At 42.4% G+C, this 23,766-nt stretch overlaps 1 protein-coding gene across 2 annotated transcripts in view; it reads left to right on the top strand.

Annotated features, from left to right (window-relative positions):
- Nucleotides 1-1,123: 1,123 nt before the first annotated feature.
- Nucleotides 1,124-23,766, top strand: part of nrap (nebulin-related anchoring protein) — a 101,641-nt gene continuing 78,998 nt past the window's right edge. For both annotated transcript variants that reach the window (XM_055930783.1, XM_055930782.1), the window contains exons 1-12: nt 1,124-1,332; nt 1,803-1,897; nt 2,971-3,052; nt 9,914-10,021; nt 10,696-10,803; nt 11,012-11,107; nt 11,206-11,313; nt 11,470-11,577; nt 14,289-14,396; nt 15,633-15,749; nt 17,372-17,476; nt 21,666-21,773. In XM_055930783.1, coding sequence (XP_055786758.1) covers nt 1,267-1,332; nt 1,803-1,897; nt 2,971-3,052; nt 9,914-10,021; nt 10,696-10,803; nt 11,012-11,107; nt 11,206-11,313; nt 11,470-11,577; nt 14,289-14,396; nt 15,633-15,749; nt 17,372-17,476; nt 21,666-21,773 — 1,209 coding nt within the window. In that variant the 5' untranslated portion in view covers nt 1,124-1,266. The remainder of the gene's footprint in view (nt 1,333-1,802; nt 1,898-2,970; nt 3,053-9,913; nt 10,022-10,695; nt 10,804-11,011; nt 11,108-11,205; nt 11,314-11,469; nt 11,578-14,288; nt 14,397-15,632; nt 15,750-17,371; nt 17,477-21,665; nt 21,774-23,766) is intronic.

Genomic DNA, 23,766 nt, shown 5'->3' with positions numbered 1-23,766 from the left:
ATACACATGATTAGCAGATGTTATTGCGGGTGTAGCGAAATGCTTGTGTTTCTAGCTCCAACAATGCATTAACATCTAACAAGTAATATCTAACAATTTCACAACAATACACACAAATTTAAAGCAAAGGAATGGAATTAAGAATATATACATATTTAGATGAGCAATGTCGTAGACTAAAATACAGTAGAATAGAATACAGTACATACATAATTATTAAAGTGACTAGTGTTCCAATTGTTAAAGTGGCCAGTGATTTCAAGTTTATGTATATAGGGCAGCAGCCTCTAAGGCGCTAATGATGGCATTTAACAGTCTGATGGCCTTGAGACAGAAGCTGTTTCAGTCTCTCTGTCCCAGCTTTGATGCACCTGTACTGACCTTGCCTTCTGGATGATAGCGGGGTGAACGGACAGTGGATCGGGTGCTTGTTGTCCTTGATGATCTTTTTGGCCTTCCTATGACATTGGTGATACAGCCCAACAGGATGCTTTCTATTGTGCATCTGTAAAAGTTTGTGAGGGTTTTAGGTGCCAAGCCAAATTTCTTCAGCCTCCTGAGGTTGACGAGCCGCTGTTGTGCCTTCTTCACCACACTGTCTGTGTGGGTGGACCATTTCAGTTTGTCAGTGATGTGTACGCCGAGGAAGCTTTCCACCTTCTCCACTGCGGTCTCGTCGATGTGGATAGGGGGGTGCTCCAGACCCGGACTCGGGCATGGCTAACCATGGAGATCCCTCCAATCTTCACCGAATTAGGTAAATGTGCTTTTAGTTTAAAGTTGGTGGAGTTGGTGCCTCTAGGGAAATTCAGGCGGATGTTAGAGGGCCTTTTTACTGTTTTGCTTTTTGTGTTTTGTGTCTGCTTTTCATGTATTGTGTAATTGATGTGTATATAGATACCGTATGTACAGTATAGTGTAATTTTTTTTAATGTATTCATGTAGGGCTCATCTGCGAAAGAGACTGTGGTCCCAGCATGACTCCCTGATTAAATGAAGGTTCAATAAAAAATAAATTTAAAGGGGAGGGGTGGGTCCTCCTGGGTCCTGGTGTCTTGTAACAGACAGGGTTGATCTGTCTGTCACAATCGAGAGCTAAGTTTATCATTGCCAGAGAGGCACTACTACCAGGGACTGTCTAGGAGATCCTGCCTCTCTTTACTGCTGCCTGGGCTTTTGCTCTCTCTTGGGGCTAATATTCACTTCACTCCAGCTACTTTTTAGTTTTTTTCCTGAGTACTTTGGGTAAGGGAAAAGGTTACGAAGATGCAGTCCTGCGCCAGGTGTGGGTTTGTGGTGTACCCAGCGGAGAAGATCAATTGTATTGATCAGGTAAGAAAGAGTTACTCCCATACTTTACCTCTAGCTGGATTTCAACTCTATATCTGACATGGTATTGTTGTCTTTTTTTTAAAGCCCATAACCATGTGTGTGAGGTGTATCATTTTGTTTCAAAGTAGACTTGTTTAAGACTACCAAGAATCACTCTGTGACCCTGATTTAGCCTTCTGAAAGGTTAAGGCAAAGAATGAATTTAACATATTTATCATATGATTGCTATTGCTCCTTCATAGTTCATAGTGTCAAAGTGGCATGCTTTGCGTATTCACGGACAGTTGAGCAACATTGTGAGCAAGTATATGTTTATGCAGTCTCTTGGTCTATGATGTCAGACTGATCCATTTAGGTCAATTAAAAGCACTCTTCGCTGTGTTTCTTTACGATATTGGAGTCATAATTCCTAGATCAGAACTCAGGATTTTATGTGTGTAACACACTTGTGTTTTTCCCCCTTCTCTCAGAACTGGCACAAAGCATGCTTTCACTGCGACGTCTGTAAAATGGTGCTCACAGCCAAGAACTTTGTTAGCCACAAGAAGCGGCCATACTGCTCTGTGTAAGTAGAAATGTGTTATTTCACGCATTTATAGGGATAGTTGAGTTTATTTTATTTTTACAGGGACAGTGCACATTAATCAACGTTTCAGTAAAAGTGCCGGTTTTAGCCAGCCGGCTAATTTTCAACCGCAGTCCCTGGGCAGATTATTAGAGTTCCCTCCAAAATCAAAGTTTGTTAAGCGTTTTCAGACGTCAAAAGTGGTGTATGAGTCCACATCGCTCGCCACCGGTGTAGATACAGCCCTATGCCTCAATCCCAAATGAATGGGGAAATTAGGCACTGAATGAAATGAGGAAGTTGGTTGGATGATAGTACTTTAAAGTACTATGATTGTTGTCATTTGAGTCATTCCACCAAAAAAACGTTTGATTTCAACATTCTGTCATAAAGAGCACATGTTCAACTTTATATAGTACAAAATTACAATTCTAGCCTGTCTATCTACGGGTAAAAGGGTTGACATATGCTTGAACTACTCCGTTTTCCACCCCGAAACACCAGTAAATGCCCAAAAAGTATAGAACCAGCTCACCTGCTTTTACATTATGATCTGACGATTTATTCAATGTATCTTTTGAAAAAATATTTGAATAGGAATAGTTTCACCATATCAAAACAGTTCACGTAACAGGGTTGGCCTTAAAATGAGGGACAGACATATGTGAATCACTAATCACATGAAATACATAATAATCTTCAGAAATGACTTCCTCAAAACAACAAAAATAACTAGGGCTTTACAATGATGTTGAGAAATCTTGTGGTTAATCTTGTGCCAAAATGCTTTATTCATATAAAAAATAGGATTTATTGAATTCTCCATGTGGTCTATTTTAAAGGGCACTTCATTTAATGTAACCGGCTTTTAATATGCAATATTGGTGCACAATATTAAAGTATGCAGAAGGCAGTCATTTTGTTCAACGACCCATTCAGTATCTTTAGCGTTCTGTTCCCATGTCACTGGAATTGTATTTGTAAATGGCTACGAGTATGGACTAAACCAAAAGTGAGATTCTTAAAAATTCTCAAGGTGCGTTGATGATGACCTCTCACCTTTAACCCCTCAGACACAATCCGAGAAACAACATGTTCACCAGTGTCTATGAGACCCCCATCAATGCCAAGAAGCAAGCCATTGCCAGCAGTGAGGTGAGTAAGCAATGATGTCACACCAGCATGCAGCAAAAGTCCCCGTTACTGGGTCTAGATGCATCAGGAATCAAGAAGTTGTTTCTTAGACTTGGCATGCAGGACCTTGTATTCTACTTCAACATGGCGATTGAACTTGACATGTGTGTGTCATTATTCTAGAATAGCCGTTTGAAGCAGCTCCCCCCTCCTCCACACAAGTGACAGTGGAACTTAGGTGTGCTGGGCTTGAAATTACTCAATGACTCTCGCCGCACATTTCACATGAGTTAGTCATTCACTGTAGTCATCATGCATGGTATTGTGGAAGTACGATTACATGAGTACACTGTTGTACACACAGCAATGTGGCATTGTGAATAATGATATTCCTTCTGATTGTTATGGCTCACGAGTTGATACATAGATAGACATAGATAGACACCATGGATGATGTTGGTTGGGTAATGTAGTGAAGCATCTTACCCAGTCGTGCCACTCACTCCACAACAACTTGAGCTGAGCGCAGAATTGTGAAGGATATCACACCACTTGCTTAGTGAGTACTGCCTCTTCCTGATTTGGCTCATACCGAGGCTCGAAACAAGAACCTCTGCTTCACAAGCACACGTGACCGCCCTCCTGAAGCATATTACCCAGCTGCACCACCAAAAAGCTAGCTATTCAACAGCGCAAGTGGAGACACTTCAGGCTGAAGAGTGAGTTTCACAGATCCCAATCTGCTACAGAAGCAAGAAAGTGTTTGTCGTAATTTTGAAAAAACTGCTATCCAGTAATGAAGCTAATTTCAATGTATTGTATTCCCATACTTGACCGAAACCAGAGACAGCAGTATGCAGATTAGTTTATTTTTGTTTTTTATAACCTGTATAACCTGTATTCTTGCAGTGAAGGAAGAAATATGTTTTTGACCTACTGGTATCCCTGGCTATCATATTTGATTTAGTAGGGCTCAATGATCCTAAACAGTCATTTTGATAGAATTGAGAACGCTTAACCTGCATTATGCTGTTCTAAACAGAAGGGGTTTCCCCTTTATACTGGTGTCCTCTTTTTGTTCCAGAATAAAACAACCAGTTACTAAAAAGAGCGACATGTAGCCACTGCATTTTTCCTGCTGTGGAAATTTCAAAGTGTAGAGGCTACAAATAGTGTGTTCACATGGAGCCAACATGATATAGGCAAATAAACTGTACATTTATTATGCTTGTAAAAGAGAAATGCAGTTTTCCCCTCTTTAAGAAAGAGAGTCGTAAAAGCCTGGTTTTAGGAGAGCTTTGGGCTCATGTTGACACATAGGTTTGGAATGGTGTGCGTGACTATCTATTTCTGTGGCTGTGACAGAGACACGGCACCCCTTGCTGCCCCAGTTTATGTTTCAGTAGGTTAAAATTATACCTTCAGGAAAACAGCCTCTCCTCGCCTCCTCTCCAACAACCTCAGCACTCCACCTGTCCCTGTCTGTCTGTATGTCTAGTCTGAATGTCTGTCTGGCACTCAGTCTCCCTTCAGCTTTTTTTGCCTTTGTTAGTCATAGAATATTGCCATGGCTAACATTCCTGCTAGCAAGACTATATTGAGTAAAATAAACTCAGCAAAAAAAGAAACGTCCTCTCACTGTCAACTTATTTTCAGCAAACTTAACGTGTAAATATTTGTATGAACATAACAAGATTCAACAACTGAGACATAAACTGAACAAGTTCCACAGACATGTGACTAAAATAAATGGAATAATGTGTCCCTGAACAAAAGGGGGGGGGGGGTCAAAATCAAAAGTAATAGTCAGTACCTGGTGTGGCCACCAGCTGTATTAATTACTGCAGTGCATCTCCTCCTCACGGATTGCACCAGATTTACCAGTTCTTGCTGTGAGATGTTACCCCACTCTTCCACCAAGGCACCTGCAAGTTCCCTGACATTTTTGGGGGGAATGGCCCTAGCCCTCACCCTCCGATCCAACAGGTCCCAGACATGCTCAATGGGATTGAGATCTGGGCTCTTTGCTGGCCATGGCAGAACACTGACATTCCTGTCTTGCAGGAAATCACGCACAGAACAAGCAGTACGGCTGGTGGCATTGTCATGCTGGAGGGTCATGTCAGGATGAGCCTGCAGGAAGGGTACCACATGAGGGAGGAGGATGTCTTCCCTGTAATGCACAGCGTTGAGATTGCCTGCAATGACAACAAGCTCAGTCCGATGATGCTGTGACACACCGCCCCAGACCATGACGGAACCTCCAACTCCAAATCGATCCCGCTCCAGAGTACAGGCCTCGGTGTAACGCTCATTCCTTTGACGATAAAAGCGAATCCGACCATCACCCCTGGTGAGACAAAACCGTGACTCGTCAGTGAAGAGCACTTTTTGCCAGTCCTGTCTGGTCCAGCGATGGTGGGTTCGTGCCCATAGGCGACGTTGTTGCCGGTGATGTCTGGTGAGGACCTGCCTTACAACAGGCCTACAAGCCCTCAGTCCAGCCTCTCTCAGCCTATTGCGGACAGTCTGAGCACTGATGGAGGGATTGATTCCTGGTGTAACTCGGGCAGTTGTTGTTGCCATCGTACCTGTCCCACAGAGGTGATGTTCGGATGTACTGATCCTGTGCAGGTGTTGTTACACGTGGTCTGCCACTGCGAGGACAATCAGCTGTCCGTCCTGTCTCCCTGTAGCGCTGTCTTAGGCGTCTCACAGTACAGACATTGCAATTTATTGCCCTGGCCACATCTGCAGTCCTCATGCCTCCTTGCAGCATGCCTACGGCACGTTGTTTTTCAGAGTCAGTAGAAAGGCCTCTTTAGTGTCCTAAGTTTTTATAACTGTGACCTTAATTGCCTACCGTCTGTAAGCTGTTAGTGTCTTAACGACCGTTCCACAGGTGCATGTTCATTAATTGTTTATTGAACCAGCATGGGTGTCACTCCCTGACCTTAGAGATCCTTTTTATTCTCGATTTTGTAGGTCAGGGTGTGACTAGGGTGAGAAATCTATGTTTATATTTCTTTGTTGGCCGAGTATGGTTCCCAATCAGAGGCAGCTGTCTATCGTTGTCTCTGATTGGGGATCATACTTAGGCAGCCCTTTTTCCCACCTTCAGTTCTGGGATCTTGTCTTTTTGTGTTGCAGGTGTTGCACTCCTAGCTTTACGTTCGTTGAGTTGTTTATTGTTTTTTGGTGGAGCATTTAATTTTAAAGAAAATGTACGCCTACCACGCTGCACCTTGGTCCTCATTTAACGACGGACGTAACAATGGAAAACAGTGTTTAAACCCTTTACAATGAAGATCTGTGAAGTTATTTGGATTTTTACGAATTATCTTGGAAAGACAGGGTCCTGAAAAAAGGACGTTTCTTTTTTGCTGAGTTTATAAGGCGCTGGCAAGACCTATAAGATTAGCACATTTTGCACCACCATACTTTACATGGCCCTTACACTGCGTACACATAGCTTATACATATAGATTAACACCTGTGGAACCAAATATTTTACCCACACACTATACACGTGCAAGGATTTCCTAAAATAGCATTATTCAGTTCATCTTTCTGCTAAGGTTTCATTTTCCAGTTTTGTAATACCACTAGAGTATCATACATATCAGACCCACCAATTTTTTACAAAATAAGGTACTTAAACAATGGTTGGGTAACAATGGTTGGCGACCCGTCATTCAGGGCAGAGACCCACCTGTTTTGAGCCCAAAATTGTTTTGGGGGGGCTTTCCTGTTTTGCATGTTATTTTGGTATTAATACGTGTCACATATCAGTTTGAAAACAATGTAATATATATATATATATAATTCAGTTAATAAAGCTGCTTGCAAACACTTTTTTGTTTTCTTGAGGAAGGCAGCTCCAAAATGTAAGTGTTTCAGCCTAGCTCAGTGCTTTCTGTGGTGGGGCAAGCCATTAGAAAATACGGACCGTCGCGCCGTGATTGGCTCAGGGTTCACTCATGGGGACACTACGTCACCGCCAAGTCTAAGGGTAGAGCTCGAAAATTCAAGCCCCTTGGGTGCTGCCATAGAGTTAAATGTGACCAACCGGCTCAAATCGGTCTTATATAGCAAAATTTGAAATTGTGTTTTTTACATTGGATAACAGTAGAGACTCAGAGCTACAAAATTGTATATCATACACTGCAGTTGAGGAAAATTGGGAAAGTAATTTTGCTTTGAAAGTTGATAAAATTGTAAACTCACTTTTGAGAAAATGGCCTTGAATGTTTTGGTACTACTATTGGAGCACCCTTTTTGTCTACACCCATTCAGCATAGTTCACACCCTCTTTAGCCCCACCCATCTCTTTAAGGGTTGATCTGAAACTGTGCTGTCAGATTGTCCATTCGTAAATTCAGAGCATTTCACTCTCGGAGTGTTCAGAGCACACACTGGACACTCTGGTCGATGAGTAGGGTTGATCAGAACCTCCTGACCTCACAACGGCAGTCAAGCACCCAAGATAACTGGTTAACATTGACTAGCTTGCTAGCTACTTCCAGACACAAATGAGAGAACACCCCACTCTGACAATTTTACTCGACCTAGCAGAGCTGGTTAGGCTGTTTTCATGTTATCCAGAGCATTGGTGACTGTAACTGTGCTGCTGGCAACAATTACGCTTTTTTCCAGACTTTTACTGACACCGGCCATAATCAACGGGTGTTGAGCTTTCGTAAATTCACCAGTTATTCTGCACTCTGGCACACTCAGATGAGAGTCTTTTGTTAAGACATGTAGCTAGCTAAGTAAACAATGAACCATAATCCCAACTCATGACGTTACGACCCTGCATTAATCTGCAGGTAGCTAACCAACCAGGTTCAATGTTAGCTAGCTAACATTAGGCTATAATTAGTCAAGCAAATACAAATAATGAGATCATACACGTAACATTAGCTCGCTAGCTAACACTACCTTGAAATGAAAAGACTTCATGTCAAAATTAGAAATGTGTAATATCTGAAAATGGACAAAAGGAACACCTACGTGAGAATGCTATTCATTGACTACAGCTCAGCGATCAACACCATAGTGCCTTCAAAGCTCATCACTAAGCTAAGAACCCTGGGACTAAACAACTCCCTCTGCAACTGGATGACACAACAGTGGTAGGCCTGATCACCGACAACAATGAGACAGCCTATAGGGAGGAGTCAGAGACCTGGCAGTGTGTTGCCAGGAAAACAACCTCTCCCTCAACGTGATCAAGACAAAGGAGATGATCATGGACTACAGTAAAAGGAGGGCCGAGCACGCTCCCATTCTCATCGACGGGGCTGTAGTGGAGCCGGTTGAGAGCATCAAGTTCCTTGGTGTTCACATCACCAACGAACTATCATGGTCTAAACACACCAAGACAGTCATGAAGAGGGCACGACAATGCCTATTTCCCCTAAAGAGACTGAAAAGATTTTGCATGGGTCCTCAGATCCTCAAAAAATCTACAGCTGCACCATCGAGAGCATCCTGACTGGTTGCATTGCCGCCTGGTATGGCAACTGCTCAGCCTCCAACCGCAAGGCACTACAGAGGGTAGTGCGTACGGCCCTGTACATCACTGGGGCTAAGCTTTCTGCCATCCAGGACCTCTATACCAGACAGTGTCAGAGGAAGGCCCTAAAAATAGCCAAAGACTCCAGTCACCCTAGTCATAGACTGTTCTCTCTTCTACCGCATGGCAAGCAGTACCAGAGCGCCAAGTCTAGGTCCAAATGGCTTCTTAACAGCTTCTACCCCGAAGCCACAGCTAATCAAATGGCTACCGGAACTATTTGCAGCACGCACATAATTTTTATGTTGTTGTTACTCTCTGTTTATTATCCATGCATAGTCACTTCACATTCACACATCTACCTACATATAACCTCAATTACCTCGACTAACCTGTGCCCCCGCACATTGACTCTGTACCAGTACACCCTGTATATAGCCCCGCTATTGTTATTTTATTGTTGCTCCTTAATTATTTGTTATTCTTCTATGTTGTATTTTATTAATACATGTTTTACTTCAGTTTATTTTAGTAAATAATTTCTTAACTTATTTTTCTTAAAACTGCATTGTTGGTTTAAGGGCTTGTAAGTAAGCATTTGACTGTAAGGTCTACACCTGTTGTATTCGGTGCATGTGACAAACAATATTTCATGATTCATGATTATCCATTGTATCACGTTTCAGGTGTGACTAAGATGGAGACAGTGTCAAAGAAACAAAAGTGTATTTCTAAAACAGGGGCAGGCAAACGACAGGTCAAAGGCAGGGGTCAGTAATCCAGAGAGGGTGCAAAGGGTCCAGAATTTCAGGCAGTCTCAGTGTCAGGGCAGGCAGGGGTCAATAATCCAGTAAGGTGGGGTAAGATACCGAACAGCAGGCAGGCTCAGCGTCAGGGCAGGCAGAATGGTCAAAACCAGGAAGGACTAGAAAACAGGAGCAAGAAACAGGCAGGAGCAGGGGAACAAAACACTGGTAGGCTTCACGAACAAAACTAACTGGCAACAGACAAACAGAGAACACAGGTATAAATACACAGGGGATAATGGGGAAGATGGGCAACACCTGGAGGGGGGTGGAGACAAACACAAAGACAGGTGAAACAGATCAGGGTGTGACACAGCATCTACATGAATGTACAAGTGTTCAGAAACATATTCTATTCTTACTTACAAAAAAATTGACTCCAAAGACAGTATTCACCATTCGGTTCCTATTGGGCAAAACAAAACTCAACCAAAACAAACTGTTTTGGGAAGCACTTCCTGAACAGTTAGCTAACTAACTCATTGATCCTGCTTTCTGGAACCACCCCCAATATAATGACAGTCCTTAGTTGATTCTGTGTGCATTGTGATTCAACAGCAGCACTATCAGGCTAAGTTTGAGGAGCAGCAGACCTACTCGTACTCAGGCACCATCACCAACCAGGAGATTGTGAGCGTGTCACAGGCCCAAAAGACCATCAGTGATGTGAGTATCTTCCTTATTTGTATAACAAACACAAGGCCAAGTTTGAAGAGTAGATATAAAACATGGTGAAATATAAAAGGGATTCATTTTGTATTGAATTTCAAAAAGGAACATAGGGAAACAAAACACATATGATAAAACGCATAACAGAACAAAATACTTTTGATGTACATTCAATTGTCTAAAATGGCCCCCGTGATTACTAAAAATGTAGTACAACTGCATTTGCCCTCCTATTAAACAAACTAAACATTTTAAGATTTTGCAATACAATGCAGGTACAGATTTCCCGGTGGGTGCTAAATATAGATGAGTACAATATGTATTCGATCGTAAGTGGAGTACAAAAGGGGACATTTACATTTACACAATTTACCTGACACCTCCCATATTCTACATGCTAAGACTGGAGGCTCCCTGGCCAGTGATGTAAGCACAGAACAACCAACCAACATGAAAACAACCCCCAGACAAACCTACACATACCTTTATCATAGTTATACACACACACACATACCCCCACCCTGTCAAATTTGCCCATTTCAAATGGTTCAAAATGTACACAGAAAACACGTAGCCATGGCATGAGAAACGTTCCTGTACTTGTTATTCAGTAGTGGTCTGACTGTGTTTGTGTCATAAAGTTTGGGGACATACTTTCTCCTTGATGACAGGTCAAATACACTGAGGAATATGAGCAGAGTAAAGGAAAAGGCAGCTTATCCACCATGATCACACCAGGATGCCAGATGTCCAAGAAAGCAAATACCTTGCACAGCAGCGTAAGTGCAACTCCCTCTATATGCAACTCCCTCTATAGGGGCAGAACATGTACTTCGGGAGGCAGGTAGTGTTACCATAAAATAACCAGTTGATTTCAACTCATGCCATTAGCTGTAATTATTATAAATGTTATCATTTCAGTGTTATAGCGTGTTATGAGGGGGCAAATAATATGTTAACATTTTTTTGGTTTTCTCTGTTATTCAGATGGAGTACAATAAAGGAGAGGAGAAAGAGTCAAAATATACCTCCGTAACCAAAACCCCTGAAGTACTTCTGGCCGAAAGCCAAGGACAGATCAAGGCATTTATTACAAACCCTACTCAATCTGATTTATGCTTTCCTCCAAATGCAATTATGTCACCTTTCGTGTGTCCATGACGTAGTATTTTCCCTCCCAGTATGTCTACACTGAAGAGTATGAACAGCAGCTGGGTAAAGGCAGTTTCCCCGCCCATCTCACTCCTGGCTACCAAGTGTCAAAGAAAGCCACAGAGATGGCCAGTGGTGTGAGTAGAGGAGAGACACACACACACACACACACACACACACACACACACAAACAGAAAGATGCTCACACAAACCGATGCGCTCACTTACAAATGCACATTGGCAAAGTCATACGCATGCAGTACACTAATGTTGACATTGTGATCATATCTTAGGTGAAGTACCGTCAGATGTATGAGCAGGAGATGAAGGGGAAGGCCACCTCAGATGCTGGGGCAGCAGAATTCGCTTTTGCCAGAGAAAATGCGGGGAACTTCAGCCAGGTGAAAACAACTGGGGCCTTTGACCCAGAAAATAGATTCTGCTGTCTAAAGATACTGGTCCTGTCCAGGCAAAACCCTACCCCCTTGGCACTTACTGTATGCCGATCAATTATGTAGCAGCTCTACCTTGTCCCCTGATAGGAGAAGTTTTGCCAAATTACTCTACAGTATATGCTTTATCTGACATTTTAGAGTACTTAAGCATCGAATACATTGCACGTTGGGGGGATTTTTCACACCTAGCCGAGCTATTAGACTATCCTTTTGTAAATTAATATATTTGTAGGGGTTGATGCATTTTTCGTTAGGGCAAATCTGGTCTGTGATATTGAGTTAGAAATGTAAAACCTTAGAGAGAGAAATATATATATCTGTTCTTAATTCATGGCGTGGCTTCTTTTTAGCTAAATGATGAATAGACATGCAGACAAATGAATTAATACATGGAGGATAAGAGGAATAATAGCCTACTGTCTGTAGTCATAAATACACATAAATACAGGCTTCTAACTTCAATATAATCATTAATTCAGAAGGTTAAACCCATAGGTCTTAGGCCTGCAGTAAATTAAATTAGATTACCAGGTTCATTTTTCATTAGTTTATAATAATTCATGTTCTAAAGTTCAAAAGTTATGGGTGGAGTTAGAAATTTGGCTGTGAGAATGATTCAAATCAACCAATGTCAGCCTTTAAATGCTTCATTATCCAAATATCGAATGTGCGTGTGGGCGACGGAGAAAAACAAAATGGTGCAGTTTGAGGCAACGTGGCAGAGAGTGAAGCGGGCGTTGGAGATGGGCGTGTGAGCAGGTGGATCTGGGCAGGTGTGATGTAGTTGTCGTTTGTATATGTGGGTTTCGTATTGCCTAAAAATATCAAATACATTTTGACAAAAAAAAATTGGAAAAATGAAAAGCTTGCAACACACATCGGATTATTCATTATGAATAGGATTTATTTCATTTACATTCTTCATTGTAACCACAATGTCACAAATAATTGGTCACACACAACATGAGCAGATTAAGTGGGTCAAAACAATAAAAACATTTCTTGATTTTGATCCAAAGCCACGAATGAGTGAGACACTCAACTTTATGCTGACAAATCCTCGCTGGACTCTCTTTCATTCCGTTTCTTCTTCACATCCGCAAAGAAGGGACTCCGTGTTTCAGAAACTCACTTTACATAGAGGGGCTATCACTCTTTCACACTTTGGTAAATAAAGCCACTTTGTTATTTAGAATGATTTATTTCTGTTTATAGAGGGAGAGAAACCAAAAGCCCACCGTGCCTATTTTTAGAAAACCGTCAGTCCACATGTCAAGTGTAATTGCACCATTGTATTTACCCAAGTTCTCTCTCAACTCCGGAACCACCCGCCAGCAATTTTTTTGTTGTTGCCTGATGCAGGACTCTAGTGCCAGAGAAGAGAGACTCTCGGACTGAAACATTCACACCTCCATTACTTTACGAAAATAGTCCATTTTGTAGCACAGATTAGACTACCGATAGGTCTGCGTTCTAACTTCCCCTTGTGATAGTGTGGTGCAATGACAGAATGGCAGAATTTACACCAATCTGCCACCGTCTACCACAAATGGTCGTGGCATAAGCTCAAAACTTTTAAAATACTATAGCCACCTTAGTTCAACACCTAGCGACCTAACCAAGAGATTTTAGCCTCTTGGCGAGGATGTTCAGCCATTTTTCAATACAACTTTAACATTTTTCTGATGTATTTTTTTTCTTTCTCAGAAAAGTGAAGAGGGAGGAGACCTGTGAAACGTTCAATTAAATTTGAAATGCGTAATTGACTATAGCGCTGCAAGTTAAATTCTACTGGTAGTGGTTTCATTGATAAATAAACCTACTAAAGTATCTCATCCCCAAAGAGGACTGATAGTTGTTTAACTTTACAATGCCTCTCAGAAAGACAACAACCCACAACACTCTTCTAGATGTACTCTTCAATTGGTATAAATTGGTCTGGCTCCGAACTTATGTGGAAAAGTAGTTTTTCAGTTGAAACATCCAACACAAATTGTCCTTACAATGAGAAGCCCGATATCTGATATCTTCACCGACATGGTTGTTGTACTGCTTCAGATTCTTTAATGCCTTAGAGATGCCCAAATCTTTTAACTTCCAGTTCTTTTCACTTTCCAACCAAGCTTTCCCCATATCCCATAGTCTTTTTTTATTTCATCAATATTCTTCAGATTGTAGTTGTCACTATTTGATATGATTTTATGTATGCAAAAGTAGGTGCGACCCATCGGCTCTGAAGTGGGTGAAACAGAGCCATACCTGGATGATGCTGGTACCTAGCTAGACAGAACATTTTCTCTTGCCTGCCAAAATGATCGCTATGCACATAATGCTTTGGAATTAGGATTACGCATTGGTGTCGATATGTCAGACAGTGACATGAGTTCAGAATACTAGGTGAGATTGACGGTAGTGTGTGCGTGTATTTATACCCTTATATCATCTGCTGAATTGTTGTAGCACTGTACATATCATATGATAACAATAGGGTGTGCAGACGTTTCCAGCCCAACACAACAATACTCAATTCAACTAATCAAGGTCTTATGAATCAAATGGGTTTGTTAGCCCAGAACAAAAGTCTGCCATACTCTGTAGCCCTTTTCCCATTTGATCTGTAGTATTAACTGTGTGCTGATGTGTGTTTCTCCTTGCAGATTGCCTACACTGATGAGTACGAGCAGCAGAGAGGGAAGGGCAGTTTCCCAGCCATGATCACTCCTGCCTACCAGCTTGCCAAGAAAGCCCAGGCCCACGCCAGTGATGTGAGTAGTGTCCCTGCCCCTTTAGGGGTTTCTGCTGCACAAAGGGGTATTGTGGGTGGATTTATTGAGGTTTAACTCCTCCGCTTTAGGGGTATATGCTGCACAAAGTGGTATTGTGGGTGGATTTATTGAGGTTTAACTCCTCCCCTTTAGGGGTGTCTGTTGCATAATGTTGTATTGTGGGTAGATTTATTGAGGTTTAACTCCTCCGCTTTAGGGGTGTCTGTTGCATAATGTTGTATTGTGAGTGAATTTATTGGGGTGAAAAGTTGTATTGTGGGTGAATTTACCCCAATAAATTCCCCCACAATACAACTTTGTGCAGCAGACACCCCTAAAGCGGAGGAGCATACGTTGGGGTATGTGGGTGAATTCATTTTCAATAAGGAAACACAATTGACAGACAGTCTGATATCTATCTCATTTTGGAGCTGTATAGTCACTATGGATTGGACAATATATTGAGGAGAGAGTAACATTAAGAGAGAGGATGGTTTAAAGAGATCCCTCCTTCTATTCTTGAAAGTAATCAGTGATATGCCATGACTGTACTTGTGAAAACGATGTACTTCAGTGGTTCTGTGATTACTTCAATGAAGGGAGAAAGGAAAGATGCATTTCAAACACATTTTCCAAATAGGTCCAGGGATTCACAAAACTCACAATAAGTAGGCATTTCACTGTAAGGTCTACACCTGTTGTATTCGGCGCATGTGACAAATACAATTTGATTTGATTTGATCACATTCATCCGTCACCTTGTGGTGTTGCCGTGCGGAATTTCAGGTCATGGTCACAGGGATAAGTAGCGTTCCCCGTGACTCTCACCAAGAATCCTGTGCTGTCATGTTCCAAACTCTCCACAGACCAAATTAGACTGTGTGTGTGTGTGTGTGTGTGTGTGTGTGTGTGTGTGTGTGTGTGTGTGTGTGTGTGTGTGTGTGTGTGTGTGTGTGTGTGTGTGTGTGTGTGTGTGTGTGTGTGTGTGTGTGTGTGTGTGTGTGTGTGTGTGTGTGTGTGTGTGTGTGTGTGTGTGTGTGATTGAGAGGGCATGGGTGCATATGTGTGTTTCGCAGTTGTGTGTGCCTGTGTGTTTGTTGCCGATTGTGTACAGCATGTATGAAGATGCGCTCATAGACAAGTTATGAAATCTGACAGATGGGAATGTGTGACCGAGGATTCTTCCGCTCTTTTTTTAATCTTTCTCTGCTTCTCTTTCCATTTTTAACCCCCCAGCTGAAATACAAGAAGGACCTGAATAAGATGAAGGGCTCATCCCACTTCCACAACCTGACCAGTGAGGACAACCTGGCCCTGAAGAGCGCCCGCAAAATCAACAAGATCGTTAGCGAGGTGAGATAGACCTGAGAAATGAGATCAAAAAATGGGGGCAAAAAGATGGAAAGGTTGTGGGCAGAGGTGGGACCAAGTCATTTTTTACAAGTTACAAGTAAGTCTCAAGTCTTAGCACTCAAGTCCCAAGTCAAGACAGGCAAGTCCGAGTCAAGTGTCAAGTCCTAAACTTTGAGTTTCGAGTCCTAAACAAGTCATAATGTGCTCTTCACCAAATGTAATACCATTTCATATTTTTAACAAGAGTAATAGTTAGTGTATTACATTTACGCAAATCATGAATGCTTTAAAATATATATATTTGTTACTTTCCAAATAAACATTATATTTCCATGGAAATACATGGGTAGCCTTGAGAAAGACCCCCGCTATGGGGCGCAATCGGGCGATGTAGGCTTGTACACAATCACCCAACCTTCTCTCTCACCCTCTCTCTCTCTGTGTGGATACAGTAGGCTAACATATGTCAGTGGTTTTAGGAACAGCAGTAACATCAGGCAGGATCTAGGGTACAAACTGCCTAGCCAGTTGTAGCTCAATCTTGGGTGCAATGATCACGCTCCCGCACTGACTGACAGTGTGGAGGCTCGTTGACTTAATGTTACGTTAGCCTACACGCTACACAAGAAAAGTTATATATAGCAGTCGGCTATATTAGCCACGACTTACCGTTCTTTGTGCAGCTTCAAATGTCGAACAAAGTTGGAAGTTGTTGCGCCTCCGTCCGTCATTTTATTCCCGCATATTTTGCAAGTTGCAATCCCTTTTTGTTGAGTACAGCGTAGCCTTTATATCTGAAAATAATAATTTGGGGTATCATCTTTCCAAGGGCTCCGACTGAATTCACCCACCGACATTCCTCTGCACTGCCACGCACAACTTTTTTTTTCAAACTGTAATCCGTTAAATGAAGAGCTGATGAGCTGCACACTTTTTTTTGTTTGAATAGCATCATTTTAAATATTTGGGCTTGGGGAGGGTATCAAGTCAGTTCGAGTCAAAAGGCTCAACTCCAAGTTAAGTCACGAGTCATTGGTGTTAAAGTCAAAGTCGAGTTGCAAGTCATCATATTTGTGACTTGAGTCTGACTCGAGTCCAAGCCATGTGACTAGTCCACATCTCTGGTTCTGAGTATATAAATGTAGTGCACACCACAAACAATGAAGATTAAAAAAAGAAACAGAAGAGGACAAAATCATAACTAAAGTCCACTTATTTGCATTGCCATGTTCCACAGTCATTTACATAGTGTCCCAAATGTTATGTCCGCTCGGCCCTATGGACTTAACTTAGCTCCATGGGCAAGGAAAGATTAGCTAGTTCTATTTGTCTTTGAGCTCGTTGATAAATGCAACACGTTAGTTGGAGCATCTATTCTGAACCATTTCTCCTCTTACAAATCATCTCGACAAATTCTTCTGTGGAGGTCAATGGTCAGGAAAGTCTCTGCAGGTGGCAGATTCATACAGAGTGACATCATCCATACACATCATCCTTAGAGGTTAAGCTTAGGGCGTCAGGATCGAGCTCAGAGACACATTTGGGATTCAAGTTTGCCTAATTGTCTGTTTGACTGTGATGGAACACCTATTGTAATGTGTGCTCTGTTTTCTCCCTGGCAGGTTGAGTACAAGAAGGACCTTGAGAACACTAAAGGCCACAGCATCAACTACTGTGAGACGCCCCAGTACAAGAATGCATCCAAGGCTGCCAAGTTCAGCAGTGATGTGAGGACTGCATGAGCAACACGGCAGATGCACGTGCAAAGATGCTTTTCATATGGTGTTGCTACTATATTAGTTTAAGCGCTAGCTAAGCATTGCCAAAGTGTCATAGTTTAAGATTTAAATACAAAAATAGATTGGTGAGTATGGGGAATGAGTATGTAATAGATGCTAGAATGGTTTATAAATGGAAACGTATAACCAAATACTCGAAATAGCAGATGTGAGCTAGTTAGCACTAGTAACCATCGTGGGTGATGTCATCCTCCCTGAGACCTGAAGTAGTGTCGTCCTTGCCCAACCAAGACCATGGTTTTGTTAGCGGTAGGCACGCTAGCTTTGGGAGCACAACGTGTCATTGTGGATGGTGGTTCTGCCGGAAAGGCACGTAACTCATACATCTCAAATATTTTCATTTTACCTTTATTTTACAAGGTAAGTTGACTGAGAACACATTCTCATTTACAGCAACGACCTGGGGAACAGGGGAGAGAAGGGGGGATGAATGAGCCTTTTGGAAGCTGGGAATGATTAGGTGACCATGATGGTATGAGGGTTGTGGCGGTCACAACATTTTGTCAGCCGGTGATTGTCAAGCAAATAACTGCCGGTCTCACGGTAATTGACCGGTAATTAACATAAACACATTTAGCATCTCCTAGTTCCATGCATAGCCTAAAAGCCACTGATGCAGACCTTTGGAACATCTACATTTTAAAAAGTATAATAAATGCATGTAATATAGCCTACACCATCACAATAAATCCATTATTTATTTTAAATGGGTCTAAAGAAACATGATATGAAGAAATATAGTCTTCAGAAAAACGGAATAGCATACACTGAGTTGTCCTTATGTTAGGCCCTGAACGGCCCTGAACTGGCTATGCCATATGGAATACAATTTAACATAACTGAATAAAATAGAAAGGATATTTTCTCCAAATGATTTGAGGAAGTGCGCACAAGCAGCTATTCTGTGTTGAGCGGTTAACAAAGAAACAGGCTCTCCTATATGCTTATTTTAGAGTTATGTATGTAACTTTAGTTGTGATAAAAACGTTGGGCTATATGTTTTTTAATACATTCTAAGGCTGCATGATGTGACTCTAATAATGATTAGAAAAATGTTGCATGAAAGGCATTAGCTCTGCTTAGTTTTTTGCACAGGCTGTACACACTTCATCAGTCTCTCATTCACAATTTGACAAGCACTTGATAATGCCTTGAATTTCCCAGCTGCATCCCCTTTGTGAGGCCGTAATGCCCCTTTAAAAAATCCATGCGTTTTGCGCCCAGTGGCCGTTGTGCCCTTGGGCTGAGTATAATAATTATAATTGCCTTCTCCCGGCTGCATGCTGAAGCTCCTCTCACTCACATGGCTCTCCTTCACGTGATTGGGTCTTTCTCGCATGCTACAAGTAAAGACAGACACATTGGAGACAACTGCGTGCGTCCTTATCCAATTCCGAGGCGCATATTGAAGATATTGGAAGAACTGTCCACGTTGAATTTATCAGCCAATTTTTCAGCCAATCATCCTCAGATGATTAGGCCTAACAAACAGCAAAAGCACTAGCCTATGTCAATCTACTATCCCCCATAGTACAAAACTTGACCTATTCTATGCAAGAAATATACCGTGCATTCAGACCCCTTGAGTTTTTACACACTTTGTTACGCTACTGCCTTATTCAAAAAAAAAAAAATCCCTCATCAATCTACACACAATACCCCATAATGACAAAAGAAAAAGGTTTTAGACATTTTTACAAGTGTATGAAACATTTAAAACAGAAATATCACATTTACATCAAGTATTCAGACCCTTTACTCAGTACTTTGCTGAAGCAACTTTGGCAGTGATTACAGCCTCAAGTCTTCTTGGGTATGAAGTTACAAGCTTGGCACACCTGTATTTGGGGAGGTTCTCCCATTATTCTCTGCAGATCCTCACAAGCTCTGTCAGGTTGGACGGGGAGCGTCGATGCACAGCTACTTTCAGGTCTCTCCAGAGATGTTCGATAGGGTTCAAGTCCGGGCTCTGGCTGAGCCACTCAAGCACATTCAGAGACTTGCCATGAAGCCACTCCTGTATTGTCTTGGCTGTGTGGTTAGGGTCGTTGTCCTGTTGGAAGGTGAGCCTTTACCCCAGTCTGAGGTCCTGAGTGCTCTGGAGCAGGTTTTCATCAAGGATCTCTTTGAACCTTCCTCCATTCATCTTTCCCTCGATCCTGACTAGTCTCCCAGACCCTGCCGCCACCATGCTTCACCGTAGGAATGGTGCCATGTTTCCTTCAGACGTGAAGTATGGGATCAAGCCAAATAGTTCAATCTTGGTTTCATCAAACCATGGTCTGAGAGTCTTTAGGTTCCTTTTGACAAACTCCAAGCGGGCTGTCATGTGCCTTTTACTGAGGAGTGGCTTCCATCTGGCCACTGTACCATAAAGGCTGATTCCTGGAGTGCTGTAGAGATGATTGTCCTTCTGGAAGGTTCTCCCATCTCCACAGTGGAACTCTGGAGCTCTGTCAGAGTGACCATTTGGTTCTTGGTCACCTCCCTGACCAAGGCCCTTCTCCCCCGATTGCTCAGTTTGGCCTGGCAGCCAGCTCTAGGAAGAGTCTTGGTGGTTCCAAACTTCTTCCATTTAAGAATGATGGATTCCACTGTATTCTTGGGGACCTTCAATGCTATTAATTGACTACAGCTCAGCGTTCAACACCATAGTGCCCTCAAAGCTCATCACTAAGCTAAGGACCCTGGGACTAAACACCTCCCTCTGGAACTGGATCCTGGACTTCCTGACGGGCCACCCCCAGGTGTTAAGGGTAGGTAACAACACATCCGCCACGCTGATCCTCAACACAGGGGCCCCTCAGGGGTGCGTTCTCAGCCCCCTCCTGTACCCCCTGTTCACTCATGACTGCATCGCCAGGCACAACTCCAACACCATCATTTATTTTGCCGATGACACAACAGCCTGATCACCGACAACGACGAGACAGCCTATAGAGAAGAGGTCAGAGACCTGGCCATGTGGTGCCAGGACAACAACCTCTTCCTAAATGTGATCAAGACAAAGGAGATGATTGTGGACTACAGGAAAAAGAGGACCGAGCACGCCCCCATTCTCATCGACAAGGCTGCAGTGGAGCATGTTGAGAGCTTCAAGTTCCTTGATGTCCACATCACCAACAAACTAGCATGTTCCAAGCACACCAAGATAGTCGTGAAGAGTGCACGACAAAGTCTATTCCTCCTCAGGAAACACAAATGATTTGGCATGGGTCCTCAGATTCTCAAAAGATTCTACAGCAACATTGAGAGCATCCTGACTGGTTGCACCACTGCCTGGTATGGCAACTGCTCGGCCTCCGACCGCAAGGCACTACAGAGGGTAGAGCGAATGGCCAAGTACATCACTGGGGCTAAGCTGCCTGCCATCCAGGACCTCTACACCAGGCGGTGTCAGAGGAAGGCCCTAAAAATTGTCAAATACTCTAACCACCCTAGTCATAGACTGTTCTCTCTGCTACCGCATGGCAAGCGATACCATAGCGCCAAGTCTAGGTCTAAGAGGCTTCTAAACAGCTTTTACCCCCAAGCCATAAGACTCCTCAACACCTAATCAAATGGCTAGCCAGACTATTTGCATTGCCCCCCCCCTCTTTTACACCGCTGCTACTGTCTGTTGTTATCATCTGTGCATAGTCACTTTAATAACTGTGCCCACATGTACATATTTCCTCAACTAACTGGTGTCCCTGCACATTGACTCTGTACTTTTCTGTATTTTACTGCTGCTCATTAATTATTTGTTACTTTTATTTTTTAATCTCATCCATATATATATATAATATATATATTAACTGCATTGTTGGTTAGGGGCTTGTAAGTAAGCATTTAACTGTAAGGTCTACACCTGTTGTATTCGGCGCATGTTACTAACAAAATTTTATTGTATTTGATTGGGCCAAATATAGGCCGGTCCGGTATGGACTTCTGTGGACGTTGAAATCAATGCCGGTCCGGACCAGCGTTTACATTTTTTGGGGTCCGGACCGGCATTGATTTCAACGTCCACAGAAAAAAAAGACGTTCATGGATGTCGCCCTGGGGTCAAAGAGTGACATTTTATATTTATATATTATATATATTTATATTTATTTATATTTATATTTTCCTACAGAACAAGTACAAGGAGAAGTATACCAACCACATGAAAGGGCACTATGAAGGCTCTGAGATGGACAAGAATGCTGTACACGCTATGAACGTCAGAAAGCTGGCAAGCAATGTAAGACTTTCTTCGTTTTTACTCTGAACTAATACACTACATGACCAAAAGTATGTGGACACCTGAACATCTCATTCCAAAATCATGGGTATTAATATGAAGTTGGTCCCCCCTTTCCTACTATAACAGCCTACACGCTTCTGGGAAGGCTTTCCACTGGATGTTGCAACATTACTGCAGAGATTTACTTCCATTTAGCCACAAGAGCATTAGTGAGCTCGGGCACTGATGTTGGGCGATTAGGCCTTGCAATTCATCCCAAAGCTGTTCGATGGGGTTGAGGTATTTCTATTTGTATTTATTATGGATCCCCATTAGCTGTTGCCAAGGCAGCAGCTAGTCTTCCTGGGGTCTGGAAAAGTTAAGGCAGATATACCATTTTCAAAACATTACAACACATTCATTACAGAATTCACAACACACTGTGTGCCCTCAGGCCCATACTCTACTACCACATATCTATAACACAAAATCGATGTGTACTTGTGTATATAGTGCATATGTTATCGTGTGTATATGCATGTTTCTGTGCCTATGTTTGTGTTGCTTTACAGTCCCGCTGTTCCATAAGGTGTATTTTTATCTGTTTTTAAAATCTGATTCTACTGCTTGCATCAGTTACCTGATGTGGAATAGTTCCATGCAGTCATGGCGCTATGTAGTACTGTGTGTCTCCCATAGTCTGTTCTGAAGTTAGGGACTGTGAAGAGACCTCTGGTGGCATGTCTTGTGGGATATGCATGGGTGTCTGAGCTGTGTGCTAGTATTTTAAACAGATAGCTCGGTGCTTTCAACATAAATAAATACATAAATACAAGTTGTGATTAAGTTAATCCCTCCTTTACTTTGAGCCAGGAGAGATTGACATGCATATTATTAATGTTTGATCTCTGTGTACATCCAAGGGCCAGCTGTGCTGCCCTGTTCTGAGCCTATTGCAATTTTCCTAAGTCCCTCTTTGTGGCACCTAACCACACGACTGAACAGTAGTCCATGTGTGGCAAAACTAGAGCCTGTAGGACCTGCCTTGTTGATACAGCTGTTAAAAAGGCAGAGCAGCGCTTTATTATGGACAGACTTCTCCCCATCTTAGCTAGTGTTGTATCAATATGTTTTGACCATGACAGTTTACAATCCAGGGTTACTCCAAGCAGTTTAGTCACCTCAAGTTGCTGAATTTCCACATTACTTATTAGAAGATTTAGTTGAGGTTTAGGGAATGATGCCAACTGTAAAGGTCAGGGCTCTGTGTTGGCCAGTAAATGTCAGGGCTCTGTGTATGCCGGTCAAGTTCTTCCACACCGATCTCAACAAACCATTTCTGTACGAACTTCGCTTTGTCATGCTGATAAAGGAAAGGGCCTCACCCTTCGGAAGCACAGAATCGTCTAGAATGTCATTGTATGCTGTAGCGTTAAGATTTCCCTTCACTTGAACTAAGGGGCCTAGCCCGAGCCATGAAAATTAGCCCCAGACCATTATTCCAAGAAAACCATAATAGAATGTATCTACTGTATTTCTATGATTAAACTTGCCAATATGTACAGTGCTTTCAGAAAGTATTCACACCCCTTGACTTTTTCCACATTTTGTTGTGTTACAGCCTGAATATAACATTTATTAAATTGAGTTTGTGTGTCACCGATCTACACATAATAGCCCATAATGTAAAAGTGGAATTTAGTTTTTTTGACATTTTTGCAAATTAATAAGAAATTAAAAGCTGAAATGTCTTGAGTCAAAAAGTATTCAACCCCTTTGTTATGGCAAGCATTGGCTGACTGGGACAAAAATTCAGCCCTGGCATTTTAGCAGCACATCATACTCTAGTGGTAATCACTATTACATATTAAGGAATTGGCCTTACATTTGTGTCTCTTTCTCTGTGTTCTTCCTACCGCCACTGCACCTACCGCCACTGAGCCGTCTCTGCTAGGTCTAGCATCCTTTCTCACAGCTCTGGTAGCAGAAGACCAGGGGACCACACTGCCTA

This window comes from Salvelinus fontinalis, chromosome 8 (assembly GCF_029448725.1).
Source record: "Salvelinus fontinalis isolate EN_2023a chromosome 8, ASM2944872v1, whole genome shotgun sequence".
Lineage (NCBI taxonomy): Eukaryota > Metazoa > Chordata > Actinopteri > Salmoniformes > Salmonidae > Salvelinus > Salvelinus fontinalis.
Note: the sequence above shows the minus strand (reverse complement) of the source record. Positions and strands in the feature narration are given on the sequence as shown.